General features: G+C 36.6%; 4 protein-coding genes across 22 annotated transcripts in view; 2 read left to right on the plus strand and 2 right to left on the minus strand.

Annotated features, from left to right (window-relative positions):
* Window positions 1–2,502, minus strand: part of LOC118278970 (uncharacterized) — a 31,876-nt gene extending 29,374 nt beyond the window's left edge. Inside the window, exons 1-2 of one of the 2 annotated variants that reach the window (XM_035598474.2) lie at window positions 2,278–2,502; window positions 571–741 (exon numbers count right to left, since the gene is read on the minus strand). In XM_035598474.2, coding sequence (XP_035454367.1) covers window positions 571–741; window positions 2,278–2,376 — 270 coding nt within the window. In that variant the 5' untranslated portion in view covers window positions 2,377–2,502. The remainder of the gene's footprint in view (window positions 1–570; window positions 742–2,277) is intronic. The other variant, XM_050703771.1, reaches the window with a different exon arrangement.
* Window positions 1–23,665, plus strand: part of LOC118278943 (uncharacterized) — a 71,898-nt gene that overhangs the window by 34,967 nt on the left and 13,266 nt on the right. For 7 of the 18 annotated variants that reach the window (XM_050703571.1, XM_050703572.1, XM_050703575.1 and 4 more), the window contains 2 exons: window positions 15,973–16,200; window positions 17,858–17,941. In XM_050703571.1, the coding sequence (XP_050559528.1) occupies window positions 15,973–16,200; window positions 17,858–17,941 (312 nt within the window). Of the gene's footprint in view, window positions 1–9,376; window positions 10,276–10,479; window positions 10,724–11,133; window positions 11,244–15,535; window positions 15,880–15,972; window positions 16,201–17,857; window positions 17,942–18,621; window positions 19,738–20,255; window positions 20,521–23,665 lie in introns of those variants that run through there. The other 11 variants (XM_050703581.1, XM_050703583.1, XM_050703586.1 and 8 more) reach the window with 5 other exon arrangements.
* Window positions 1–23,665, minus strand: part of LOC118278870 (gastrula zinc finger protein XlCGF26.1-like) — a 206,449-nt gene that overhangs the window by 17,550 nt on the left and 165,234 nt on the right. The gene's annotated exons all lie outside the window — the stretch shown is intronic.
* LOC118278968 (uncharacterized) lies at window positions 6,571–8,782 on the plus strand. Its single transcript, XM_035598471.2, has 4 exons — window positions 6,571–6,761; window positions 7,069–7,436; window positions 7,738–7,959; window positions 8,330–8,782. Exons 1-4 carry the CDS (start codon window positions 6,721–6,723, stop codon window positions 8,554–8,556), a joined length of 858 nt encoding a protein of 285 aa, XP_035454364.2. The 5' UTR covers window positions 6,571–6,720; the 3' UTR covers window positions 8,557–8,782.

Genomic DNA, 23,665 nt, shown 5'->3' on the forward strand with positions numbered 1-23,665 from the left:
CTCGTACACGACTGGCTTCCATGATGAAGGGCCAAACACTGGAACAGTTGCCACGCGCGCCAGGCGTGCTTAGTTGATATACTTCAAATGTTTGGAACGCGTTCCGCGGAGCGCTCTCTCGGCGCGGTCATTCATGGCGCGCGCTCCAGGAGCGCTTAATCGTTACGAACCTTTACTCACGTAACTGTTTGACGAGGAACTCGACTAGTTTTAAACTTTGAATATGAGCCTCTCGCATGGCTTGAAACTAGTCGCGTTCCTCATCAAACAGTTACGTGAGTAAGCTGATAACATAACAATTAAAGAAATAAATAATAGTCTGTTAGTCGGTCTTTCAGTGATGGTAGGCGCACGTCGATTCGTCCTATTTTTTTTTATGGCAAACGAGCAAACGAGTCCGCTGATGGTAAGCGATCAGCGCCGCCCATGGATACCCGCAACACCAGAGGAGTCTCTCGTTTTAAAGGTTTGAAGGTCGTATCGGTACGGAAATGGGGAATCAATATTAAATCGAGGAGGCTTATAGCCCAGCAGTGGCCTACCCACTGGTTGTAGACGATTATAACTCACATTGTAACTAGTGGAAGAGACTCGCGTGCTGAGATGTTTGTCGGAAGCATGAGCCGCGACTATGGCGGCGTCCTGCTCCGCAGTGGTAGCCCGCTTGTACACCTTGCGGTGGTGGACCTGCAAGCTGCCATCCTCCTCCCACCGTCTTATCCATTGGTAGATTGTATTTCTCTGAAAAAACAACAATAATTTTTATTAAAAAAATGTTGCCCCACACTAGGATTTTCTCCTGTTGTGGGTGCGTTTATAATCATACAATTTTACATACACACATCACGCAGACCTGGAACAAGGCTGTGGTCCAAACAAAGAGGTGCGGAAACCCACAACATGTTGCACAGCAGCCAGTTACTCAGCGATCTGTATGCTTGTTTGCTAGCCTATCCCATAAAAAAGTTATATATTTGTCACTATCTCTATGCTCTGTGTGTGTTGTATGTGACTAAAAGTGGCAAAAGTAGCTGACTAAAAGTGATAATGTTTCATTGACAAATTAATACAATCATTATGTGAATGTTATAAACATAATTTTGCTAACAAAATGGAGATATTTCCAGCTTGGCATTTATTTACTTGGATTCCCAACAAAAGATAGAAGAATACTCTCATATATGCTCATATAATACAATTTAATAGAAAAATTGTCCACATGTCCTTTCCATTACAAAGAATCACATAGTTTCAGGGTATTAGAAGAAGCTTGCCTTCTAATAGTCCAAAACAAAATTCCAATAGATGTTTACTAGATACCTATTGGAATAGGCATGTTTCCTACTAGTCAAATTCAATACTGTTTTCGAAACATCAAAAACGATATTTTCTATGAACTTTGTATAAAATACTCTATTATGACGTCATAAGTTTTTGACGTCAAATAGCAGACTTATTTCTAGACATTTGGCTAGAAAAAATTGTTATTATTTTTTAATGTTTTATTGTATTGAAAAGTTATAATTTAGTATACGTAATAATTAATTTTTGGCCCAGTCATCATCCCTATTTAACAGAAAAATTGTCCACATGTCCTTTCCAGTACAAAGAATCTCATTTCTCATTTCTCATTTTTTTTTTTTTTTAAAAACGTTGCCCCACACTAGGATTTTCTCCTGTGTCGTGGGTGCGTTTACAAACATACAAGTTCACATACACATCAGAATCATTCAATAGGCTCACTAAAACTTGAGACGGCTAGACCGATTTGGTTAATATTAGTTTTGAATTATTTGTGGAAGTCCAGGGAAGGTTTAAAAAGTGAGATAGAAATATTTGTGGCAATACATTGTTTGCCGGGTCAGCTAGTGTGATAATATGAAGATTCCCAAACTGTGAGAATAGATATTAGACAAGATATACTACTATTCTTATTCATGTTGCATTGAGCATATAGTTAAATATTATAACTAATTGATTTGTACCTTTATTACATTGGAATATTAAGATAACTGGTGAAAACTGGATGTACACTATGTATGTGCCATCTTGTGGCATTGGGCGCCCCTGCCTACTCCTCCAGTGATAAAACGCGATTTAAAACAACTTTATACATACTTATATTGTAACAATGTAAATATGCCAATTAAACAGTAAATATTAAAGAAAGTGTCAGTATTTCACGTACAAAACTGTTTATTTATCTTTTTGTGATAGGTTAGCAACTGTTTACTATATTTTTTAATTAAAAAATATAAGAATTATTAAGTTATTCACCGTAATTCCTGTGAGTCGACATATGTCTGTAACACGGCATCCACTTTGCCGCAGAGCAATGATGTGCTCCCGTTGTAAGGCTGCAAGCCGAGGCGCCATTTATTTACGGCGGGCCGCCGTTCACGAAATTTTATTAAATAAACAAGAAACAACAAAATAATACACCCAGTGAAATACTTTACGCTTCACTGCGGAATGACATTAAATTAAAACTGTCAGTATACAGAAAATAGCGTATCTATAGTCTATGTAGATCGTAGTAGATTATAAATACCTTACCATAGACAAAGTGTACAACATGCACGAAGATTGAAGGTATTTAATTATTTATTATTTAATTAGGACTTATTTAAGACTTTCAATAGGGGCTTAAATATGTCCTACAGTCAGTTGCAGGAACGATCATTAAATTTTTAAAGTGACTTTAAATATTAATGAAGCTTTAAAGTGTTGCACAAAGAAGTATTTCTATCTCATTTTAATGCCGGATTAACTTTAATTAAAGAAACGTCAAATCGGGACTTTAGCCTATTTTTTACGTTGCACAAAACGTCATTAGCGCTAAAGGAGCATTAAATTGACAGTTTGGGGTTATAATTTTTAATGCCTAGTCAAACATCCATTAAACTTGTTATTAAACTCTGAATTCTTTTGTAAATAGTGCTAGTAATATTTTTTTACTTTATTACAGTATTATTTTGTCCCTTTCATCTTTATCCGCTCCTTCCACGACGACGTCGTGTAATTCCAGATAGGATAAATTTATTTGAAAAACATGACGGAGAAGAGTTTCGTGTGAGATACAGGATTTCTAAAGCTTTACACATTTGCGAGATACTCAATTTACAAACAAACTCGAAGAAATAGAGCCATCGATGGCCTCACATAGTTATTGATATGTTTGAGATTCTTCGCTACTGGATCTGCCGAAGATCAGCTTCCTGCCAAACATAGGCCTTTCTTAGTGTTAACAACCACTAGCAACACCAGACAGATATAATGTAGGATGTAATTATAATATAATAGTATTTAATTACTGAGTACTATTCATAGGAATAAATATATTAAACCTTTTTCGTCATTTCATATTAAACCTTTTTCGTCATTTCATAGACTACATAAACTGTTTAAAATAAATGTTAGCTGACATGGAACGTCAAATGATATATTTAAAAACCGGCCAAGTGCGAGTCGGACTCGCCCATGAAGGGTTCCGTAACAGCAAGTATCGTGAGTGACCCGGTTGTGGCCACTTTAAGAATTTTGACGACTTTGAGGCTTTCTTAACTTATAGTTTTTGTTATCACGAACATATTTCTTGTAAAAAGTAATTTAACATGTATTAATCTTGCCTAAGAAAACCCTTTTTTTAAAGAACCTCCAGTAAAAAAATAACTGTATAAAAAAGAAAAAAAAAAGGGAGTTTGTGCCATTTTTGGCCAGATTCGTGCCATTTCTGGCCACGGTCGTGTGCCAGTTCTGGCCATCAAAAAATACAATAAAAGTAATCAAAATTTATTAATTAGATTTGACATTTTAGAAACAATGGTTTTCATTTAGTCTGGAAAATATAAAATATTATTACTTCACTTGAATTTAACTTACAAATAAAGAGATCAACATTTATATGACGTTGGTAAAAGATGCAAAGTAAACTGACCTCCCTTTGTGTGAAGGCAATTTATTGCATCTCTGAAAATGAAAAATATGTGTTTGTTGATATGTAAAGCCAAGGAAAAATAATAAATAAATCACGATAAATGACTAGAAGTGGGGCGTTTATGTACAAAAGTTTTGGCCAGCCGTGTGGCCAAAGATGGAGAAATTCATAATTTTGTCTCCATTAGTGGCCACCTTCTAATAATCCCACTTATGAAACATATGGCGACAAAATAACTTTAGTTCCACTTAGACAATATATTCTTCATGTAGTATTAACATAAACATCCAAACAATAAGCAAAGATTAAAAAAATAAAAACCAAATCCTCACCCGCTCGCCTTAGCCTTTTTGTTAAGATCTTAACAATTACACTCTCAACTAAAAAGAATGACTTGTTGCATCGAAGTGAAGTTTGACACATCAAAGCTGCCAACGATATCAGTGTCTCCAATATTCAATATTTTAAATACTGTACATAGCAGAGTAATTTATTTGTCCATGCCTTAGTTATAAATATTTGAAGGCCCAAGTGGCCACAAAGGGGTCGATGGCCACAACCGGGTCACTTGCCCTAGATGACATATTATAAAAGTTACAAAATAACTTGGTTTTACATAGTGTTTGTATGAACGACAAAATTATATTTACGGTTTTTGATATCTCGTTCAAACCAATTTTCGTTGTTAGTTTCTATTGAAATCTACACCATATATTTTTTTTTGTTTTTTCACTCTCTTATTTTAAAAGTTAGAGGGGGGGGGGGCACTCATTTTTCCTCTTTGGAAGCGTCTAACTTTCAAACGGTTGATTTTGACGAAAAATGGTTTTGGGAACCTTTTGGTTGGGTGTCTATGGATATGTCTTTTTTAAAGTAATGTCTTTAAAATCCATATGGATATGTCTTTTTTGAAGACATTACTTTAAAAAAGACATATCCATAGACACCCATCACGGGTATGTTAGCTGAAAAAAAATTTTTTTGAATCAGTTCCATGTATGGATGTAAAAACCCTTTAATTTTTAAATTTAATAATTTTTATTCAAAATTCGAATAGCGGTTATCGAAATACATCAACCTACAGAGTTTCAACTATGTAGGCCCAACAGTTTCGGAAATAAATGGCTGTGACATACGGACGGACAGACAGACAGACAAACATGACGAATCTATAAGGGTTCCGTTTTTTGCCATTGGCTACGGAACCCTAAAAATGGCGGAAAATAATTAATTCGAATATTGGTCGATGAGACGGATTGTTGGTTTATAATAGTTCTGTAAAAATAAATTGTAATTCCTGAAATGTTATGAATTTCATTTAATCTTCTCGCATCTTGAAATAACATTCGGTATTTCCATATCATGCTAGGGGAATAGGTGTATTAATAGATGTATATACCTTGTATATTTTTAAGAATAAATAAAACGACTAATCTTGTTTTAAATTAATTTATTTTATTAGATATTTATTTTACTAAAATACCATACCGTCATTACATGGGGGCAATTCGTACTTCCTCTGTGGGTGCAATATTATACCATTCTTTGGTTAATTCTTTGCTTAAAAAGTTAGTACAAGGGCGATGCATACTGCCTGAACCAGCCTGTATTGCACCAGATACCATGGTTAATGAATAATGCTGAAAATTCTTTCTACAAAAGGAAAACTCGAGACGAGTCCAATTCTCAATTAATCACAACAATAACAAACACCTGGAAGCTACGTTAAATCTTCTCTCTTACAAACGCTGTTACGATACCAATGAAAGATAATTCAACACCACATTAAAGCAATTGATAATATTTTTATCGTAAAAAATTGGATTTTTCCTAAATACAGAGATGACAGAAACGCTCATGATGTCAATATTGACAACTAGGGCTGGCGATCTAGGAATTTCTTCCCGCGAACCAAAAAGGTTGATACCTATTTTAAATCGGAACACATAATTGAATCGGTCAGTGAATTAGAATAAGATTTGATATTTATATGTATTCCACTATTAAGATACTACAAAAAACATTTAATAGTAGCTAATTAAATTAACACATATGCTTAATCTGTCAAATATAGAGATATTTAATCAAATACAAAATATAGATATAGCTATTACGTAAATAATGTAATTAGCTCTGAAAAAACTCATAACTGAGTCTTAATTTACAAGTAACTAAGTAGTAACAAATGGTATTGTATTGATTTTTATAGTGTCCTTTAACTACATGAAATAAATCCAAACACAATCGATAAATCGTCATTTTAAAAAATCGGTTTCTTTCGAAGCGGGATTCGCTTCCTTCCATCCTTAATGACAATTTACATTCAATCAGTTCCAGAGAGTATACAAATACTACGTAATCAGTTCATTCAAAATATGTGTTTTAACTTGCAACACTTTTTAATGTCGTCTTTAGTTAAAGTCCCATTAAAGGGACCCGCAACAGTTTTGTGCAACGTCTTTAAATTTAATGGAATATTAGCGATAATGACGGATTAACTAATGTCGAATTTAAAGACAGTTTTCTGCAACTGACTGTAAATAAATTATTTTTATTAATGTTTATAATTACGGAGAGCGACTCGAAAATGATACATTTACACCCGTATTCATAAACAATACTTTTCTCAGTGAAGTAGCAACGCTATGCGAAGTAAGACATTTCTCACTGCGTAGCATTTGTTGTCATAAAACAACGTCAAAACATAAACAGTGACCGGTGTTCAAGAAAAATATCGTTAATATTTGTGTTGATTTTGCTGTGTATTTGTGGATTTATTAAATATGGATAAAACGACAGATTTAGGTTCCAACAGAACTGTCAGGTTAGTAAAAGTGCATATTATTTTCATGGTTTTAATTTTATAATAAAGCGCGGTTTAGTGTGATCACGTATTAGTTTTTTTTTGTAATGTTTTATAAAATGAATTTGGGATTTTTATCGCAATGGATATGTCAACCTCATCATGCCTTACACTTACTAATACATAAGAATGGTTTAAACCTAAATTAACTTAAATTAACTTAAATGAAGGAACAACCTAATTAGCAAGATGATTCTAATTTTGGTTGAGATAAAATTGACAAAATTAAACCTACTACAGATATATTTACGTATTACTTATTTTGCAGTTCTAAAAAGTTCCCATTTACTTCGGTTGAAAGAGAGCTGATTGTAAAACTGGTACGGGAGCGGCCTGTGATTGAGGACAAGCGTACAAACGCGAGGAACATTGAATTGAAGAAGCAAGCATGGGAGGATTTAACAGTGGTGTACAATTCTCAACCTTACGTCTCACGAAGGCACACTCATCAGTTAAAAAGATGCTGGGAGAATATAAAGACCCTAAGAAAGAGAGAACTGAGGCAGAAGTCAAGTTTGAAACGCACTGGTACACACCCTGATGATAGTTCCGCAGTGTCTGATAACTTCGTAGACACAATCTGTCCATTTAGTAATGTAGGAGTCCCAGGAGTAATTGATTCAAATACAATTGAAAGTTAGTAGATATGTTTAAATATCTATAGAATATTGTTTCTTAATTATTTTATGGCATTTTACTGGGCTTTTATCAGTAGTCAGTAGAAGCACGGTGTCTGAAATTGTGCCCAGTATATGGTAATAGGCTCACCCCTTATTACATTGGACTTATAACACAAATGGTGACAAGTGGGTATATGTTGTATAGCGGCATTACATAAAGTAATGTGCACCTCTGCCTACCCCTTCGGGGATAAAAAGCGTGACGTATTGCAACAGTCTTATAATGTTCCCACTGTTAGCAGTCATCTTTCTTTCAGTGATAGTCGATACTCATGAACCAGAGTGTACGACGAAGCTGGAACCAGATAATCGAAGTCCATCTATAACAGACATTGTACTGGAGAGTGAAAGTATATTAAATGAAAACACTAACGACTCGAGGAAAATAACATCAGTGGTGACTGAAAATGGACTAGATGAGAGTGTTTCTTCCGAGCCAAATATGATTTACAATAACGAAATCTTCTCCACACCCACAAGTAAGTAATAAGTCATACTTTATTATTATTATTATACAATAAATCTATTTTCTATTATATAATAAAATACATTAATAAATTAAAGTGTGGGAAAGCCATGCTTCAGCACGAATGGGCCGACTCGACCGGAGTAATACATACCAGTCCGACAACTCACTTGTAACACCTCTGGTGTTTCAAGTGATCATGAGCGGCGGCGATTGCTTACCATCAGGTGATCCGTCAGCTTGTTTACCGGCTTATACTTACCATAAAAAAATAATTTATTGAACTATACATTTTTACAAAATAAAATTGAATAAGTACCTAACTTATCCAATTATATTTTGTAAAAATGTATGGACTACTTATGGAAGAATTTGTTTTTCAGGTAAAAAGAAACTTGAAAGTGAAATTGAAGCTAGAATCAAACGCACTACAATCAATATGCAACATGACCAGGAGTTACATGAGTTGCGGATGAAAAGGGAGAAGATTTTGCTAGCCAGAGAAAGCAATCTATTACAATTTGAAAAAAAAATACAAGAATTGCAAATTCTAAAGGCTAAATTAGAAATTCAATTGTTAAATAAACAGTTTAGAAATAAAACTTCTTGATATTGCGAAATGTTTTATTTTTTGGAAACTAGCAAACCCGGCGAAATCTGTTTTGCCACCGCGGCTTCGCATATTTTTGTATCAGAGATGTCCGTTTTTCTCTTGGATTTTTTTATGAATTTTCTTTGCTATAAACCTCACGGAGCCCGAGACCTTTCTAACGAATGCAAAACCGTAGAAATCGGTTCGTGCGTTCTGGAGTTATAGCGTCAGGACGGAAAACCCGACTTTTTTTTATATGTATAATAGACTAGCGACCCGCCCCAGCTTCGCATGGGTGCATTGGTGATATATTATGCCTGTATTATACATATAAACCTTCCTCTTGAATCACTCTACCTATTAAAAAAAACCGCATCAAAATCTGTTGCGTAATTTTAAAGATTTAAGCATACAGACAAACAGACAAAAATAGCGACTTTGTTTTATACATACTATGTAGTGATGACTGAATATTTTGTTTTATCTTTTATTTTAGGCGCATTTATTCTTAGAACATGCCAACCACATTGAGACATAAGTAAGCGATACAACCACACAATATATTCTAGGGCATAAGTAACAGGATATCACTGACGCATGAACACCTTAAATAAGTTGACGGCAGGCGAAGAAATAGGATTTGCTAAGGGTAAATTTATACCTACTAGCGCAGAGTCGAAGCGCATCGAAGCGTCTTTCCAAAACTGAACATAACAAATTCAACCGTAACTCCACAGCGTAAGATACCTGCACATTATTTCTGAGATTTTAAAAAGCACAATCGCGCGCAGACGCGCGAATTCCGAAAAAATCTCAGAAGTAAGTAATGTGTGCGTTACGCTGTGGAGTTAAGGTTGAATTTGTTATGTTTAGTTTTGGAAAGACGCGTCGATGCGCTTCGACTCTGCCCTAGTATAAATCGATCCTAAAATAGTATTTTTTTTTAATCACATTAAATTTTCTCTTATTCAAATTAAATTTGCTTAACAGTCCGGTTCTCGAATGCGAAGTTTCGTTTAATCTTCGGCCGTAGGTTTTATTGATTTACTAATCAAATTACTTAAAATAACGTTTTATTGACGTGACAACGTCTTAAATTAGGTTGCGGCTCGGAGTCACTCATGAAAAAGTGTAACGCCCGGAAACGTAACGATGAGTCACCGAACGAGAGAGAGGCCCGCCAGACCGGCAAATACCTTGCGTCTCTGTCCCACACAAACACGGTGCGTGCTTGTGTCTCTGTCTTTCTTGAGCGTTCTTGGCTTTGGAAAAACAAGAAAGCGTCATAATACAAGTTCACACGTAGGCTTGTTGCCTTAATTTCAATTGTTAGTTACTAATAAACCTCGATGCCTATTTTATACAAAGGAACGATTATTTTTGAAAAATAATGCTCATTTACATGAATTATTTTGAAATTAAATAAATGTTTGACATTAGCCTTCAAAAACGCTCATGACTGTCATGGCGTCTTGCGTGACGTCACGCCGTGCAAAACACAGCTGTTTTAGTATGAAAATTGTGGAGTTATTTTAATTAAAGATGGATCCATCGTATTACAAGTCCTGTATAGTGCCTCAATGTACAAGTACAAGTATAAAAACGCCAGAAAAATTATTTATATATGTGCCACACAATCAGCAGTTACGAAAAAAGTGGCTAACACTCGCGAGAAGAAAAGATGCCCATTGTTTATCATCAAAATCAAGGATGTATTTTTGTGAAGATCATTTCGATGTAAGTACAAGTGTTTCACACAACATAAACTAATATAATACAGCATGTATGATGTATTTATTGAACTTTGGTTATGAATAATGATAAAATGATAAAACAAATGAGGTTAGGAATTATGATTTTGAGTTCAATAATAAAATCTTGTATCGCATTCAGTTTAATGTCATATTCAAGAGAGTTAAATAATGGTTTTTATTTTTCCAGCTACCAAATGATATGCTTAATTACACTGAATATCATATTATGGGAAAAGTTTCACAAGTTCGTATGAGACCTAACTGCATTCCATGTAAATTTGCATGTCAAGAAGATAGACGAAAGCGAACATGCAACAGCACAGTACGATCATATGTGTTAAAAAAGCAAAGAAAAACTATTATAGAAGAGTGTCTGAAAGAACAAGCAACACAAAGTTCTTCTCACAATAATTCTCCTCACACAGATTCAGGTAGGAATAACTAAACTATATATATACATACTATATACATATGTGCATACAGGGATAATCGCCGGCTGATGTCCCATTACATTTAGATTAAAATTGTTCAACGGGCCGTGCTAGTTGACTTCGGCTCCTCGTAAGATTTCCAAAGGTCCGAGACCCTGTGGTCCCGCGATAGGAAAAGAAAAGACTAAACTATATAAATATTATAGGGACAAATCACACAGATTGAGCTAGCCTCACTGTAAGTTGTGAACTTGTGTCGTGGGATACTAGCTCAGCGATACTATATTTTATATAAAAAATAGTTAAATCCATATATAAATAACAGCCAAGATCCAGGTCTTATTCAAATTAAAAAAAAAAACATTTTTCAAAGCCAGCAATAAAATGAATGACTTGTATTTATATTGCAGAGTTTCAAACAATGGGATTTGAAGAGCCAAAAAATTCATGTCTGCTGAAAGTGGATGAATCTGTTCAATCAGAAATTTCATGTGCAGCGAAGGAAGATAAATCTGTTCAAGTATTTATGACCCATAAACCAACCCATTTCGTTATTGTTTTTTTCTTCTAAATTCCTTTCAAATAATTACTATGTTATCGGCTTACTCACGTAATTGTTTGACGAGGAACTCGACTAGTTTCATATAATGAATACAAGTCCACTTGTAAATGCGTAGTTTTACCCATCTAAGAAACGACATGTGCAGGTTGAATTTATCTGCCCACAGATTTCTATTTTATTTATATTGAGAGTAACCTCAAAATAAGTTAAAACAGCAGGTTGATCAGGTTTTTTACAAACAAAACTGAATTATTAACTAAGCAAGCTTAAAACAGTATTGTGCAGTGGAGTTAACTTACAAGCTGGTTTTCACATTGCGGAATTTCGATGAGCAAAAATCACTGTTTGATGCGAAAAACACGCTAAGCGTAACTGCGTCAATTCTAGGCAAATTATTGCTGTTTGCTTTGACATATCTAGGTCCCATGGTTGCTCAGATGGTTCTTAATAATTTTCCTATATAAAATAGCGGGGAAATACAGGGAGTCAGGGAATGTTGAGAATACCTCGGTACTAAATTTACGCACAAAAACTAACCTCTTCGCACTACGTTGCAAATGACATTTTGACTTTGACCACCAGAATTTTTATTTCAATTTTATAACACCGGGAAGGACCTTAAAAACAACCTTTAATTTATCATTTTTCAATTTACGCGCGGAAACGCTAGCCGCCATGCTGTTTCGGCTCGTGACGTCACTCGGTTAGCAAACAAAACTTTGTTTACATACAAATACAAAACTGCGAAGTGTCAAGTAAACGATCGAAGCGCGAAAGACCACAAGAGATATTTTATGAAAATGAGTTCTATTGTTTATCATTGGTGTCTCGTGCCCGAATGCAAAAACCGGCCAAGTGTGAGTCGGACGGAAACCCATGAAGGGTTCCGTAACAGCAAGTAGATGACATAATATAAAAGTTATAAAATAACTTGGTTTTACATAGTGTTTGTATGAACGACAAAGTTGTATTTGCGGTTTTTGAAAATGTTTTATTTCTTAACAACTAATACCTAATGTACGAACGCTTGTCGATGACGGCAGACTAGCCCAGGCAGAAGCAGTGATGCTTAGTTACAATCTGCAGATACTCGGACTGAGTGAAGTTAGAAGAAATGGTTTCGGGGACCTGAGAACATCCGGAGGTTTGACCTTGCTGTATTCAGGTAAAGAGAGTGAGGAAGAGGTGCGTGAACATGGAGTAGGGTTCCTACTTTCAAATGCAGCTAGGAAAAGCCTTTTGGATTGGAAACCGATCTCGGACCGGATCATATACGCTCGATTTAACTCAAACGTCCGCAAAATTTCAATTATCCAGTGCTATGCCCCAACTAATGCAGCAACAGAGGATACCAAAGATGACTTCTACAATGCTCTGAATGCTACCATCAAGAAAATAAAGAAGCAGGACATTGTCGTCGTCATGGGGGACCTAAACGCTAAGGTTGGCAGCGACAACACTAACCGCACGAGGCATATGGGTACACACGGACTTGGGGTGTGTAATGAGAATGGTGAGCGATTTGTTGAGTTTTGCCAGAACCATGATCTGACCATCGGAGGGACATTATTTATTCATGGCGACCACCACAAATACACGTGGAATTCACCCGATGGCACCACGAAGAACCAAATCGACCACCTAGCCATCAGCTCCAAATGGCGCTCCTCATTGCTAGATGTCCGCAACCGTAGGGGAGCCGATATTGACAGCGATCACCACCTGGTTGTTGCTGAAGTTCGGCTTAAGGTCGCGGTGGCCCGCGCAGCTGGAGGACCTGGCAGGGTTGGGAAGAGGTTTGAGGTGGGCAAATTAAACGATCCAGAAACGCGCAAATCATTCCAACTTGAATTGCGCAATCGTTTTGCCACACTCGACACGGCTACTAACTCATTGGACGAGGAGTGGAATCGGATCAAAGTGGCCTATACAGAGACCAGCTCCATCGTTTTAGGGCGTAAGAGCACTCACTCAAAGGAGGACTGGATGTCGCAACGTACATGGGACCTGATAGAAGACAGACGGAGACTTCACTTGAGACGCCTCGAAGCCCATGATGACGCTGTTCGAGCCAAACTTAACGTGCAATACCGTCAAAAGCGCAAAGAAATCTATCGCAGTACCCGCAAGGATAGAAGGCAGTGGGCTGACGGTATTGCAGATCGTGCTCAACATGCTGCAAACACAGGCAACTTAAAGGAGCTATATAAAGCTACAAAATCCTTGGCGGGTGGCAGTAAGTCCAGGAGAAAAAAGCCGCTGAAAGCTAAAGATGGGCAACTCATTGTGACACCAGAGGGGCAGCTGGCACGCTGGCATCAACACTTTGTAGAGGTCTTCCGGTTACCTACGACATCGACACCTGGCGAACTTCAGTTTAATTCCCCACCACCACAGCTGCTCGATATTAATGTGGACCCACCTTCAGCCTTGGAAGTAGCTAAAGCAATCCATTCTCTGAAGGCAGGCAAAGCACCAGGACTCGACCTCATCACTGCGGAGATGCTACAAGCAGACTTATCTTCCGCTGTCGATGTTCTGACGCCTCTAATCGAGAAAATTTGGACTTCGGAGGAGCTACCGGATGACTGGAACAAAGGCCTTGTTATCACTGTACCTAAGAAAGGAGACCTTAGTATGTGTGACAACTGGAGAGGCATCACATTGCTCTCGATTCCTGCTAAGGTTTTCTGCAAGATCATCCTGGACAGACTGGCAACGGCCGTGGACCCTCTCCTCCGCAGGGAACAGGCTGGTTTCCGATCGAGCCGCTCGTGTACGGACCAGATCAACACTCTTCGTATCATACTGGAACAGGCATCAGAATGGCAGAGAGAGATTTACCTCACATTTGTTGACTTCGAAAAAGCCTTTGATACGTTGAAGTGGCCAAGCATCTGGTCTCGTCTACTAGAAATTGGAGTGCCACCGAAGATTGTCCGCCTGTTGGAGAGTATCTACAAAAAGTACTCCTGTAGAGTAACTCACAACGGTCTCATTTCGGAAGACATAGCAGTGCACGCAGGTGTCCGCCAAGGCTGCCTTCTGTCACCTCTGCTTTTTCTGGTCGTCCTGGACGGAATTATGCTTCGCATCACAGATAAACGGCGCCGCGGGATAGAATGGGGACTGTCCAACACATTAGAAGACCTGGACTATGCCGACGATCTTTGCCTGCTGAGTCACACCCATGCCGACATGCAAGCTAAGTTGGACGATTTGCGACAGGAGGCAGCAAAAACAGGGCTTAAAATTAATACCCGGAAGACCAAAGAAATAAGATCTGGCGTGAAGAATAATTCACCGTTGCTGATTGGCACAGAGGCAGTGGAGCGCGTCCACAAATTGACATACCTCGGGAGCGTCGTGTCGGAAACTGGAGGAAGTGAGGAGGACATCGCCTCACGGATCGCCAAAGCTCGAGCAACTTTCGCGCAGTTGAGACCGGTCTGGCAGTCCCGAAAACTGACCCGAAGGATCAAGCTCAAGATCTTCGGGTCCAATGTCAAATCGGTGCTGCTATACGGGTGCGAGACGTGGAAGGTAACGAAGGACATCTCCCGCCAAATCCAGGTCTTCGTTAACCGATGTTTGCGTCGCATTCTCGGTATTTACTGGCCCGAGACCATCTCCAACCTTGACCTGTTGGAGAAATGCCACGAAAGTCCTATTGATCGCCAAATAAAACGCCGCAAGTGGGGATGGATTGGCCATACTCTCCGAAGAGGCCCCGACCACATTCCTAAACAAGCATTAGAGTGGAATCCCCAGGGGAAAAGGAAGCGTGGCCGTCCTCGGCAAACCTGGCGACGTACTGTAGTGGCGGAAGCGGCGGGCATCGGCATGACGTGGAGCGAAGTTAAGCGGGAAGCTCAAGACCGATCGAAATGGAGGACCTCTGTCGACGCCCTCTGCCCCATCTAGGGGTCATAGGACCTTAAGTCAAGTAAGTCAATACTTAATGATATCTGGTTCAAACCAATTTTCGTTGTTAGTTTCTATTGGAATCTAAAGCATAAGTATATTTTTTTTAGTTTTTTCTCACACTCTTATTTTAAAAGTTAGAGGGGGGGGGCGTCAACTTTCAAACGGTTGATTTGTGTGTGGCTTCAATGGGCATTGTTCATAATTTATAAAATATCGTAATTGAAAAACCATTTCGAGGAATAGACTTGCTAATCATTATGGACTAATTAATAATTTAAATTATTTATTATTTATTGATATTTTCGTTAAAATACGGTTGACCTTGCTTGTCCTTCAAATGACGTCATAATAGGACGTATACATTAGGATCGTTGCCTCATGTTTCAAAAATTAAAAAGTTTTGAATCAAGCCTACAACTGTCAACTGTCAGTTTGTTGCGGTTTTGTTTACAAAAAATACAAAGTTTCAAATTCTAAGTTTCTTCTGCATAAAGTGAAAATGGAATACAGAAAGTGCTTTGTTCCAAGTTGCGGCAATAATAGTAAAAATTGTCCAAATAAAATCTTCGTTCGCATTAGGGAAGACTTACGAGAGAAGTGGTGTCGAGAAGCTGGTGCGGAATATTACAAAATTTATACAATGTATTGTTGCGAAGATCATTTTAATGTAAGTAGCACAGAAGTAATAGACTCCTATGATATTGTCAGTACCATTATTGTCCATATCATATGTTAAATTACCACGTGTTATTGTTTACAGCCTATAGAGGATTTGAAAAATTATCATCAACATAAGTTAATAAATCAAGAGCCACGACTAAAGCCCACCGCTTCCTTCCGTAGAGTTACACCCAATAAAAGTGTCAATTCACCAGCATTACTTAAGCTTCTACTGCAAGATACTAGTACTACTAATAAACAGCTTAAAAGTAAATATGAGGATACAATAATGCCCAGTACATCTTCATATTCCACATTACCAATGACGGTAGGTTTAAACTTTCAATAACATCACAAATTACAATTTAAATGTACATATTAAGTAGCAAAAAAGAAACATTATATTTATTTGCTCTCCTTTTAAATTGATGTTTCAACAAACAACAAGAGCACTAATTATAAAGCAAGAAAAACTGCTAGTGTTGTGACACTGGAAGTACAATCTTTACAAGAAACTAACTTATAGTTTGTGGCCTTATTTACTTACATTTATTTACAGGGAGAAATAATTAAAAGTTAGATTCTATTACAATTTTTAGGTACTTACTCTGTAAAAAAAAAAATGTATAGAATCAAGTGGTTTTGAAGGATTATGAGTACCTGCACAGGCGACATTAGTTTATTATTATATTATAATAAAAAATTTAACTAATAATGAGTAGTTTTATTATTTCCACGGTGTGCTGTATAAAGATGATGTTGGTCAACACATTGCCAGAAATCACACAGAAATCGGGATTGGATGCAAAAAATTTACTAATTTATGGATGAATAAAGAATAAAAGTCCACAAACGTAATATTATTTATTTAAAATTTCAAAATAACACTGGTAGGTCAGTCATTTGGTACATAAAAAGGGGGTTACCTGGAAAGCTTTCTGGGAGTTTTGAGATAAAAGGAGGGCTACTGATGTAATGATAGTACAAGATAGTGGTTACTTACAGGCTTTACCTCCTAATAAAGCAGTGATGGCTGATATCTTATTATCCTGGGCATAAAATAGGTTACTTTTTATCCTGGAAAAAGACGTAGTAAAAAAATCTTTAATTTTCAGTTTTATTCTGCTCAACAGCAGTAGCTCAATAGAGGTATCTCCTTAATTATTATGGGCAACGCCATATTTGGGTCCAATAGATATTTATAAGATGTCATTGACAGAGTTACTCAAAATGGAGAAATAAACTTCCACGCGAAGACCGACACCGCGCGGACGGGGTCGCGGGCGGAAGCTAGTAAATGAATAAATATCGAAATCTATCAGAAGCATGCATATTTATATTTTGTCTTACATGGTGTAAGATATGTCCCCCCCCTAATACCTCCCTTTTCACTCTTCCCAATCCCCGATTCCCCAACAACCCTTGAATTCCTAACCCCCAAAAGGGTAACGCCACTGGTGTCTCAAGTGTCCATGAAGGGCGGCGATTGCTTTTTTTTTTATGAAACACGCCGGGTAAACGAGCAGACGTATCACCTGATGGTAAGCAATCGTCGCCGCCCATGGACACTAGAAACACCAGAGGCGTTACAAGTGCGTTGCCGGCCTTTTGGGAGTTAGGAATTTAAGGGTTGTTGCTAACCATAAAAATGCGTACCTAGACATTACAGAGCGTTATTTTTCTAGTTAGCATAGTACATCTCCTGTTTGGCAAAGGTCTCTATATATGACTACCTATGAATCTGTTAATTACATATTATATATAAAGTAAATAAATATATAAAGTGTTTTTTTTGTAACTCATTTCATGGGTCGACTTTCTTGAACCCTTCCCGAAACTAAAACCTGGCTACGCCTATGTTGCTTACCATCAGGTGATCCGTTCTGTGCTCTCGCGCGCACTGTGAGACCGCAGAGTAACGTTTGTGAATACGCGTGCAAGTCGCAATGCATCCAAGATTTAATAATTTTATTTATTTGTTCCAGTCTGAAGAAAAACATGAGGCGAGTGCGGATAAAATACGATGTCCGAAGTGCAGTACTGAAATTGAAACGAAACAATATGTCCAGGTAAGAATTAAATACCTACATATCGTGTATAATTATTATGTTATCGGCTTACTCACGTACTGTTTTGACGAGGAACTCGACTAGTTTCAAGCCATGCTAGAGGCTCATATTCATGAGCAGCATTCCGCAACACACGACGCGGCGATTGTCGCGCTGCTACTGGCGATTCGAGAATCGCGCCCATCGCGCCCTCTGTCTGGAATCGCACGCACTATCCGGCGCGCGCGACGATGTTGGCTCGTTAGACTCGTTCGCCGGCGGCTGCGCAGGTGTTAGATTCGATTCTCGGGTCGGCGCAAAAACGGTGCTACATACACAAACCGTGTAGATGTGTGGGAGAGCCATGCTTCGGCACTGCTGTGTCGGCTCGACCGGAGTAAATTAAGTAATACTACTGACTCACAGTACACCGGCGTGAAACAACGCTTGCGTCGCCAGGGGCCTTAGTCTGCTATTACAATTGTGTCAGAATGGTCGATCACTGAGCAGTGCGAGAGGGACAGAGCTATACAACCTACATAGCTCCGTCCCTCTTGCACTGATCTAGACTAAGGCCCCAGGTTTCCGGGCGTCCAATGCTCGGTATGCTTAAGAATTGGGTAGTATCCTTGGTCAAAAAATAATTATTACTACTTTTCAATACAATAAAATATGTATTCAAAAATAATCACACTCTCATTCATCAATTTGATGATCTACTTAATTTTCGATATTTTCTAGCTAAATTTCTAAAAATAAGTCTGCTATTTGACGTCAAAAACTTATGACGTCATAATAGAGTATTTCATACAAAGTTCATAGAAAATATCGTTTTTGACGTTTCGAAAAAAGTATTGAATTTGACTAGTAGGAAACTTTTTTTATGTTAAATGGGCCGACGTTTGGCCGCTATCTCGCCTGATGGTAAGTGATGATGCGGCCTACGATGGAGCACGTCTGCCCATAAGCAACCTATTCACTCGGGCTTTGAAGACACCCAGGTTATACCCATCAGGAAACACAGATGACAAACATATGCCTATCCAATTTGATATAAGTTTTTAAACAGACATGGTCACTAATACTAATATTAGAACTTAAGACGGGATAGACAGTTCATCCGTGTCCGTGATCATGGCGCTTGCAACAGTGCCGAAATATCGAAAACTCATAGACATAAATAAACATGGTAAATATCCCATCTTAAGTTCCAATGTTAATTCAATTTGACGTTTCAAAAGTGCCTAATTTAGGATTAATTGAAATAAATGCTTTGATTTTGACTTTGATCCCAATCGAGCCAGTTCTATTTCGTCAACCGAAGTTTAATACGGCTCTCCCACGTTGAAATAGGCATGATGACATATTTTGAAAAACTATTTTATTATATCCGAAAATATATAGTACCTAATTGTAAAGAAAATCATATTTCGGAAAAAGAACAAGATTTTTAGTGAAAAAATACATTTAAAATTCCCACCAAAACGCTCCAAAGTGTATAAGTGTATAATCTATGCTCCAAAGCGTCATGGCGTCGATCGTGACGTCACGTTAGAGTAAACAAAGTGTAAACATTAGATGCTCTTCAAATTTTCAATAATTTGGTTGATTTACGTGTTGAAAATATGAATACGAAATCGTATAGGTGTTGCGCAGTTCCTATGTGTACTAACACATCAATTAAAACTCCTGACAAGTTATTTGTGTTCATGCCGTATAAAAAAGAAATACGAGATAAATGGCTTAAACTTGCAAGGCGTGATTTAACGGGAATTTTGCCCACAACTCAGCTTTACTTCTGTGAAGATCACTTTGATGTAAGTATTTACTTAATTTTATAAACTGTTGACTAACTAATAAAGTCCTTGTGCGAAGATTCAAATGAATAAATAACTAATGTTTTGAGGTTAGGTTTTGTCTATCAACAAATCTTCAATTTGCCAACTTTTATACATATAGATTAACAGCATTAATTTAAGGTAATAGTGGCCCAGGGCGACAAATTCTGGGGGGCGCCAAGGTCTGAAGTTGGAGTCTCTTGCCTCTCCTGGTGCAAACCCTCAGAACTGTGCTCTACGCTCTGTGCATAAGGAAAGATGAAATTCTTAATATAATTTTACTTGGGATCAGCAAAAAACTAACACTTGATATTGCTTCCCTCAAGTGGGCGTCACAATATTTTCGCCCGGGCCGGGGTATCAGTGGCCCTTACTCTATGAAAGTAAAATTCCGTGTAACATTTTTATATCTTAATAAAACCACACTTATCATGGTTGAACTAAGGATAGAAATAATCTTCATTTTAGGTATAATAACAAGTTTCTTTTTACTCCAGTTGCCAAATGTTATGGAAAATTACATGGAGTATCATATAATGGGATCTGTGTCACAAATTCGCATGAAACCAGGGTGCCTTCCTACAAAATTTACATGTCAAACTGATAGAGGAAAGCGAACATTTGATATAACAACTAAACGAAAATTTGCCTTCAAAAAGGAAAGAAAATTGTTAATTGAAGAATGTGAAAAGGAAATAAATGAGAGAAAAAATGTTGATTTAAAACACTTGGAACTTGGAGAGGCTTCATGTGGAAGTTCAGGTATATGATTATGTATACTAGTGGTCGCCTAGTGGTCGAAATTCGACCATATACGATTTAATTTACAATACCACTTAACATACGTTTTAGTAACATATACAAACTAATATATACTTATATTCTTCACGGTTCTGTAAAACTGAAACTCTGAAACACCTCAGGGCTCGGTCATAAAATATTTATTTTGACAAGTATATACACGTAGTTACACTGCACAACTAAATAACACACACATTTAATTAAAAAATTAAAGAGAATTAAATGTATGCTGCGAGTATCGATAGCGATAAAAAAAGATTTTTCTAATGTCCATCCCTAAAGAGAGACGTCAACGTCATACAGGCATCTGTCAGCCGCACCATGTTTATTACAGCGCACAAGGTATAGACAAATTGGTTTCGTTAGGTTAGGTTAGCTTAAGTTTGTCGTTAAAGTTCTTTGGTTGCTTGGAAAATTATTATGGTTTCGTTTAGTAATTGGTTTGAAGTAAGAAGTAAATATTGAATTTTATTTAGTTCGTAGTTGGCATGGCTTAGTATATGTGTTCTGTGGTAGTTGGTATCCAATAGTGCCAATCGTTTTACAGTAAGTTAGTGTTGTCAATTCGTTGAATCACAACCACCAACAGACGATACGTTGTCGTAATAGACTTTTCGACGCACCGTTCTTTTAAGTTTGTAGGCTATTCAGTCATAAGTGTTGTTGGTTTTGTTTATTGCTTTAATTTTCCTTGAAAATGCCTCAAAGAAAAAAAACTAACCTTTCGCTGTGTAGCCGAAATGCGAAAAGGATGAGACTTAGTAGGTCTCAGGAATCGGATGAAGATCGTGAAGCACGGTTATCTGCTAACCGAGAGTACATCGCTCTTTTACGTGAATCTGAAACGTTCACCGAAAGGGAGTCACGTTTAAGTTCACAAAGAACACGGACCGCGACTTTGCGGTCTCAAAAGAGCATCGAGGAACGCCAAGTACGGCTGTCAGCTGTTCACTCTTATCTAAATCATCAAAAAGGTGATATACTCCTAACTAAACGACGTTTTTTTGTTCTCGACAATCACGCGAACGAAGTCGCGGGCACAGCTAGTAATGCAATAAAATACATTAAATCAGATAATAATAAAACATTATACTAACCAGCATGTATATGACACAGGCATACATACTCTGTGGTCAAATTGTTTCATTTGTTTATTATAGACATAGTTGAAAAGTTTGTTTCCTGTGGTTTTATTGAATGGTTAAAGTTAATTAAAGTTTTATTTGACGAATACTATGTGAAATACTGAGCGCTTAATTTATGTGAGTTGTGTAGCACTAAGATACATTTATCAACTTTCAAGGACTATCATTATATGCATACTGAAAGTTCTGTAGCAGCAATCTGCATTATCAACATTCAGGTACATTTTATTTTGCTATTACTGGTTTAAAGCAATTATTGTAGTTTACGATTTCAGTGATTGCATATGAAAATTAAACATAGATTTTGGATTGAACTCGCTTTACTATATTAACGTTACAATTATATAAAATAATTATGTTTTTGTAACGCTCCAAATTTGGCGCCACACCACAGTGCTACCAACACAATAATCATTAAAAAAAAAGTATAAATAAACATAAACCATAGACAATTATTAGTAACTATTTAAATCTTATTTTTAGAAAAGTATTAATTTATTAAAAATTGTCAGAATGAGTAATAACTAAAATTATGTGAACATTTTATATGTTTCCATAAATATGATTAGCTTACACATATACTTTAGGATAAATAAGTGATTTTGTGTATGAATTATCAGAATTAAGAAATCTTCATACAGGTATAAACTTTTTCTCTTCTTGATTTTAGTAATATAATCAAACAACTTTAATTATGCCTCGACATAGAACATTAACGGGTCGGACTGAGAGACAAATAAGAAGGAATATTTATCTAAGAGGTAGGAATAATTCCACATCAGTAGTATTAGATGGTAATATAATTTTGAGAGATTTATATATTTATTGTTATGACACTCCAATGACTCGTTCACAAATACAATTACATATTTTTTAAAACATTGTAACAGGTCTTATTTACAGAAAAATTATGATAATAACAAAAGAAATGATAGTTGCACAGTAATTATGATAGTTGCAAAAGAGATGCATTTAACCTTTTGAACGCCAATGGCATGTATAGATGTCATGCGCAAGCGTGCCCTGTGCGCCACCGACATCTATAGATGCCAAGAAACAGATCACAGAGAAAAACAAAATAAACACATTAAATCATTACTTTCACGTGTTTTATTGATGTATCTTAAGAACTGAATACCCAGTTATTACATAATTGTACACAGTGAACAAAATTGCAATATAGTTATTCTAATATTTGATTGATAAAAACAACTTAAATATCGGCTAAAAAAGCATGTTCTCTCGCGCCAATGGCATGTATACATGCCTACTAGTGATGTAGTGTAATTCAAGTAATATTAAAACTTGAGCTAAATGACTCGCTTATTTTTTGTAATAACTATTAAAAAGTATATATATAACCTTAGTCTCTGAGAAAAAAGGTAAACTCGTGACGTCGTAAGCGCGTGCCGTGTTTTTAAATGCGGGGAAGTTGCAAAAAATATTTTATCTAGTACCTACATTTTAATTGCAAAAATGGCGAGTGAAGAGGTTTATAGTACAGAAGAACTATTGCGCATTCTAGATAATTATAAAATATTTTTGTAGGTTACTATCAACATCAGAAATTTTTGTTATTGATAATAATTATAGATAATATACAATTTAGTTTTAAATTTTACAATTCCAAGACTGTTAGTGAGCATAATGTTTTATAGGTACAATTGTTGATTTTTATATATTTTTAAGTTTCACGTAACCTTTTTCAATTACAAGGCTGTTAATGAGCATAATAAATAAATACGATTGTTGATTTTTTATATTTTTAAGTTTCATGTGACATTTTACAAATACAAGGCAACTATTTTAAGAATATGAAAGTGTATAAATAATATCACTAAAATCTACAGATTTTTTATATACCTATATAGATATTATAGATACCTATTTAGCAGTTTTCAAATTTGATTACCTAATACATAAATGAACTCGATAAGTTACATTATTCAGCTAACTACATC

Source organism: Spodoptera frugiperda, chromosome 24 (assembly GCF_023101765.2).
Source record: "Spodoptera frugiperda isolate SF20-4 chromosome 24, AGI-APGP_CSIRO_Sfru_2.0, whole genome shotgun sequence".
NCBI lineage: Eukaryota > Metazoa > Arthropoda > Insecta > Lepidoptera > Noctuidae > Spodoptera > Spodoptera frugiperda.

Bases quoted from the DNA above. Each gene is read 5' to 3' on its own strand.
- LOC118278968 (XM_035598471.2), top strand. From the start codon at position 6,721: ATGGATAAAACGACAGATTTAGGTTCCAACAGAACTGTCAG. The intron at 6,762-7,068 runs GTTAGTAAAAGT...CTTATTTTGCAG, and splicing joins GGTTCCAACAGAACTGTCAG to TTCTAAAAAGTTCCCATTTA. The intron at 7,960-8,329 runs GTAAGTAATAAG...TTTGTTTTTCAG, and splicing joins AATCTTCTCCACACCCACAA to GTAAAAAGAAACTTGAAAGT.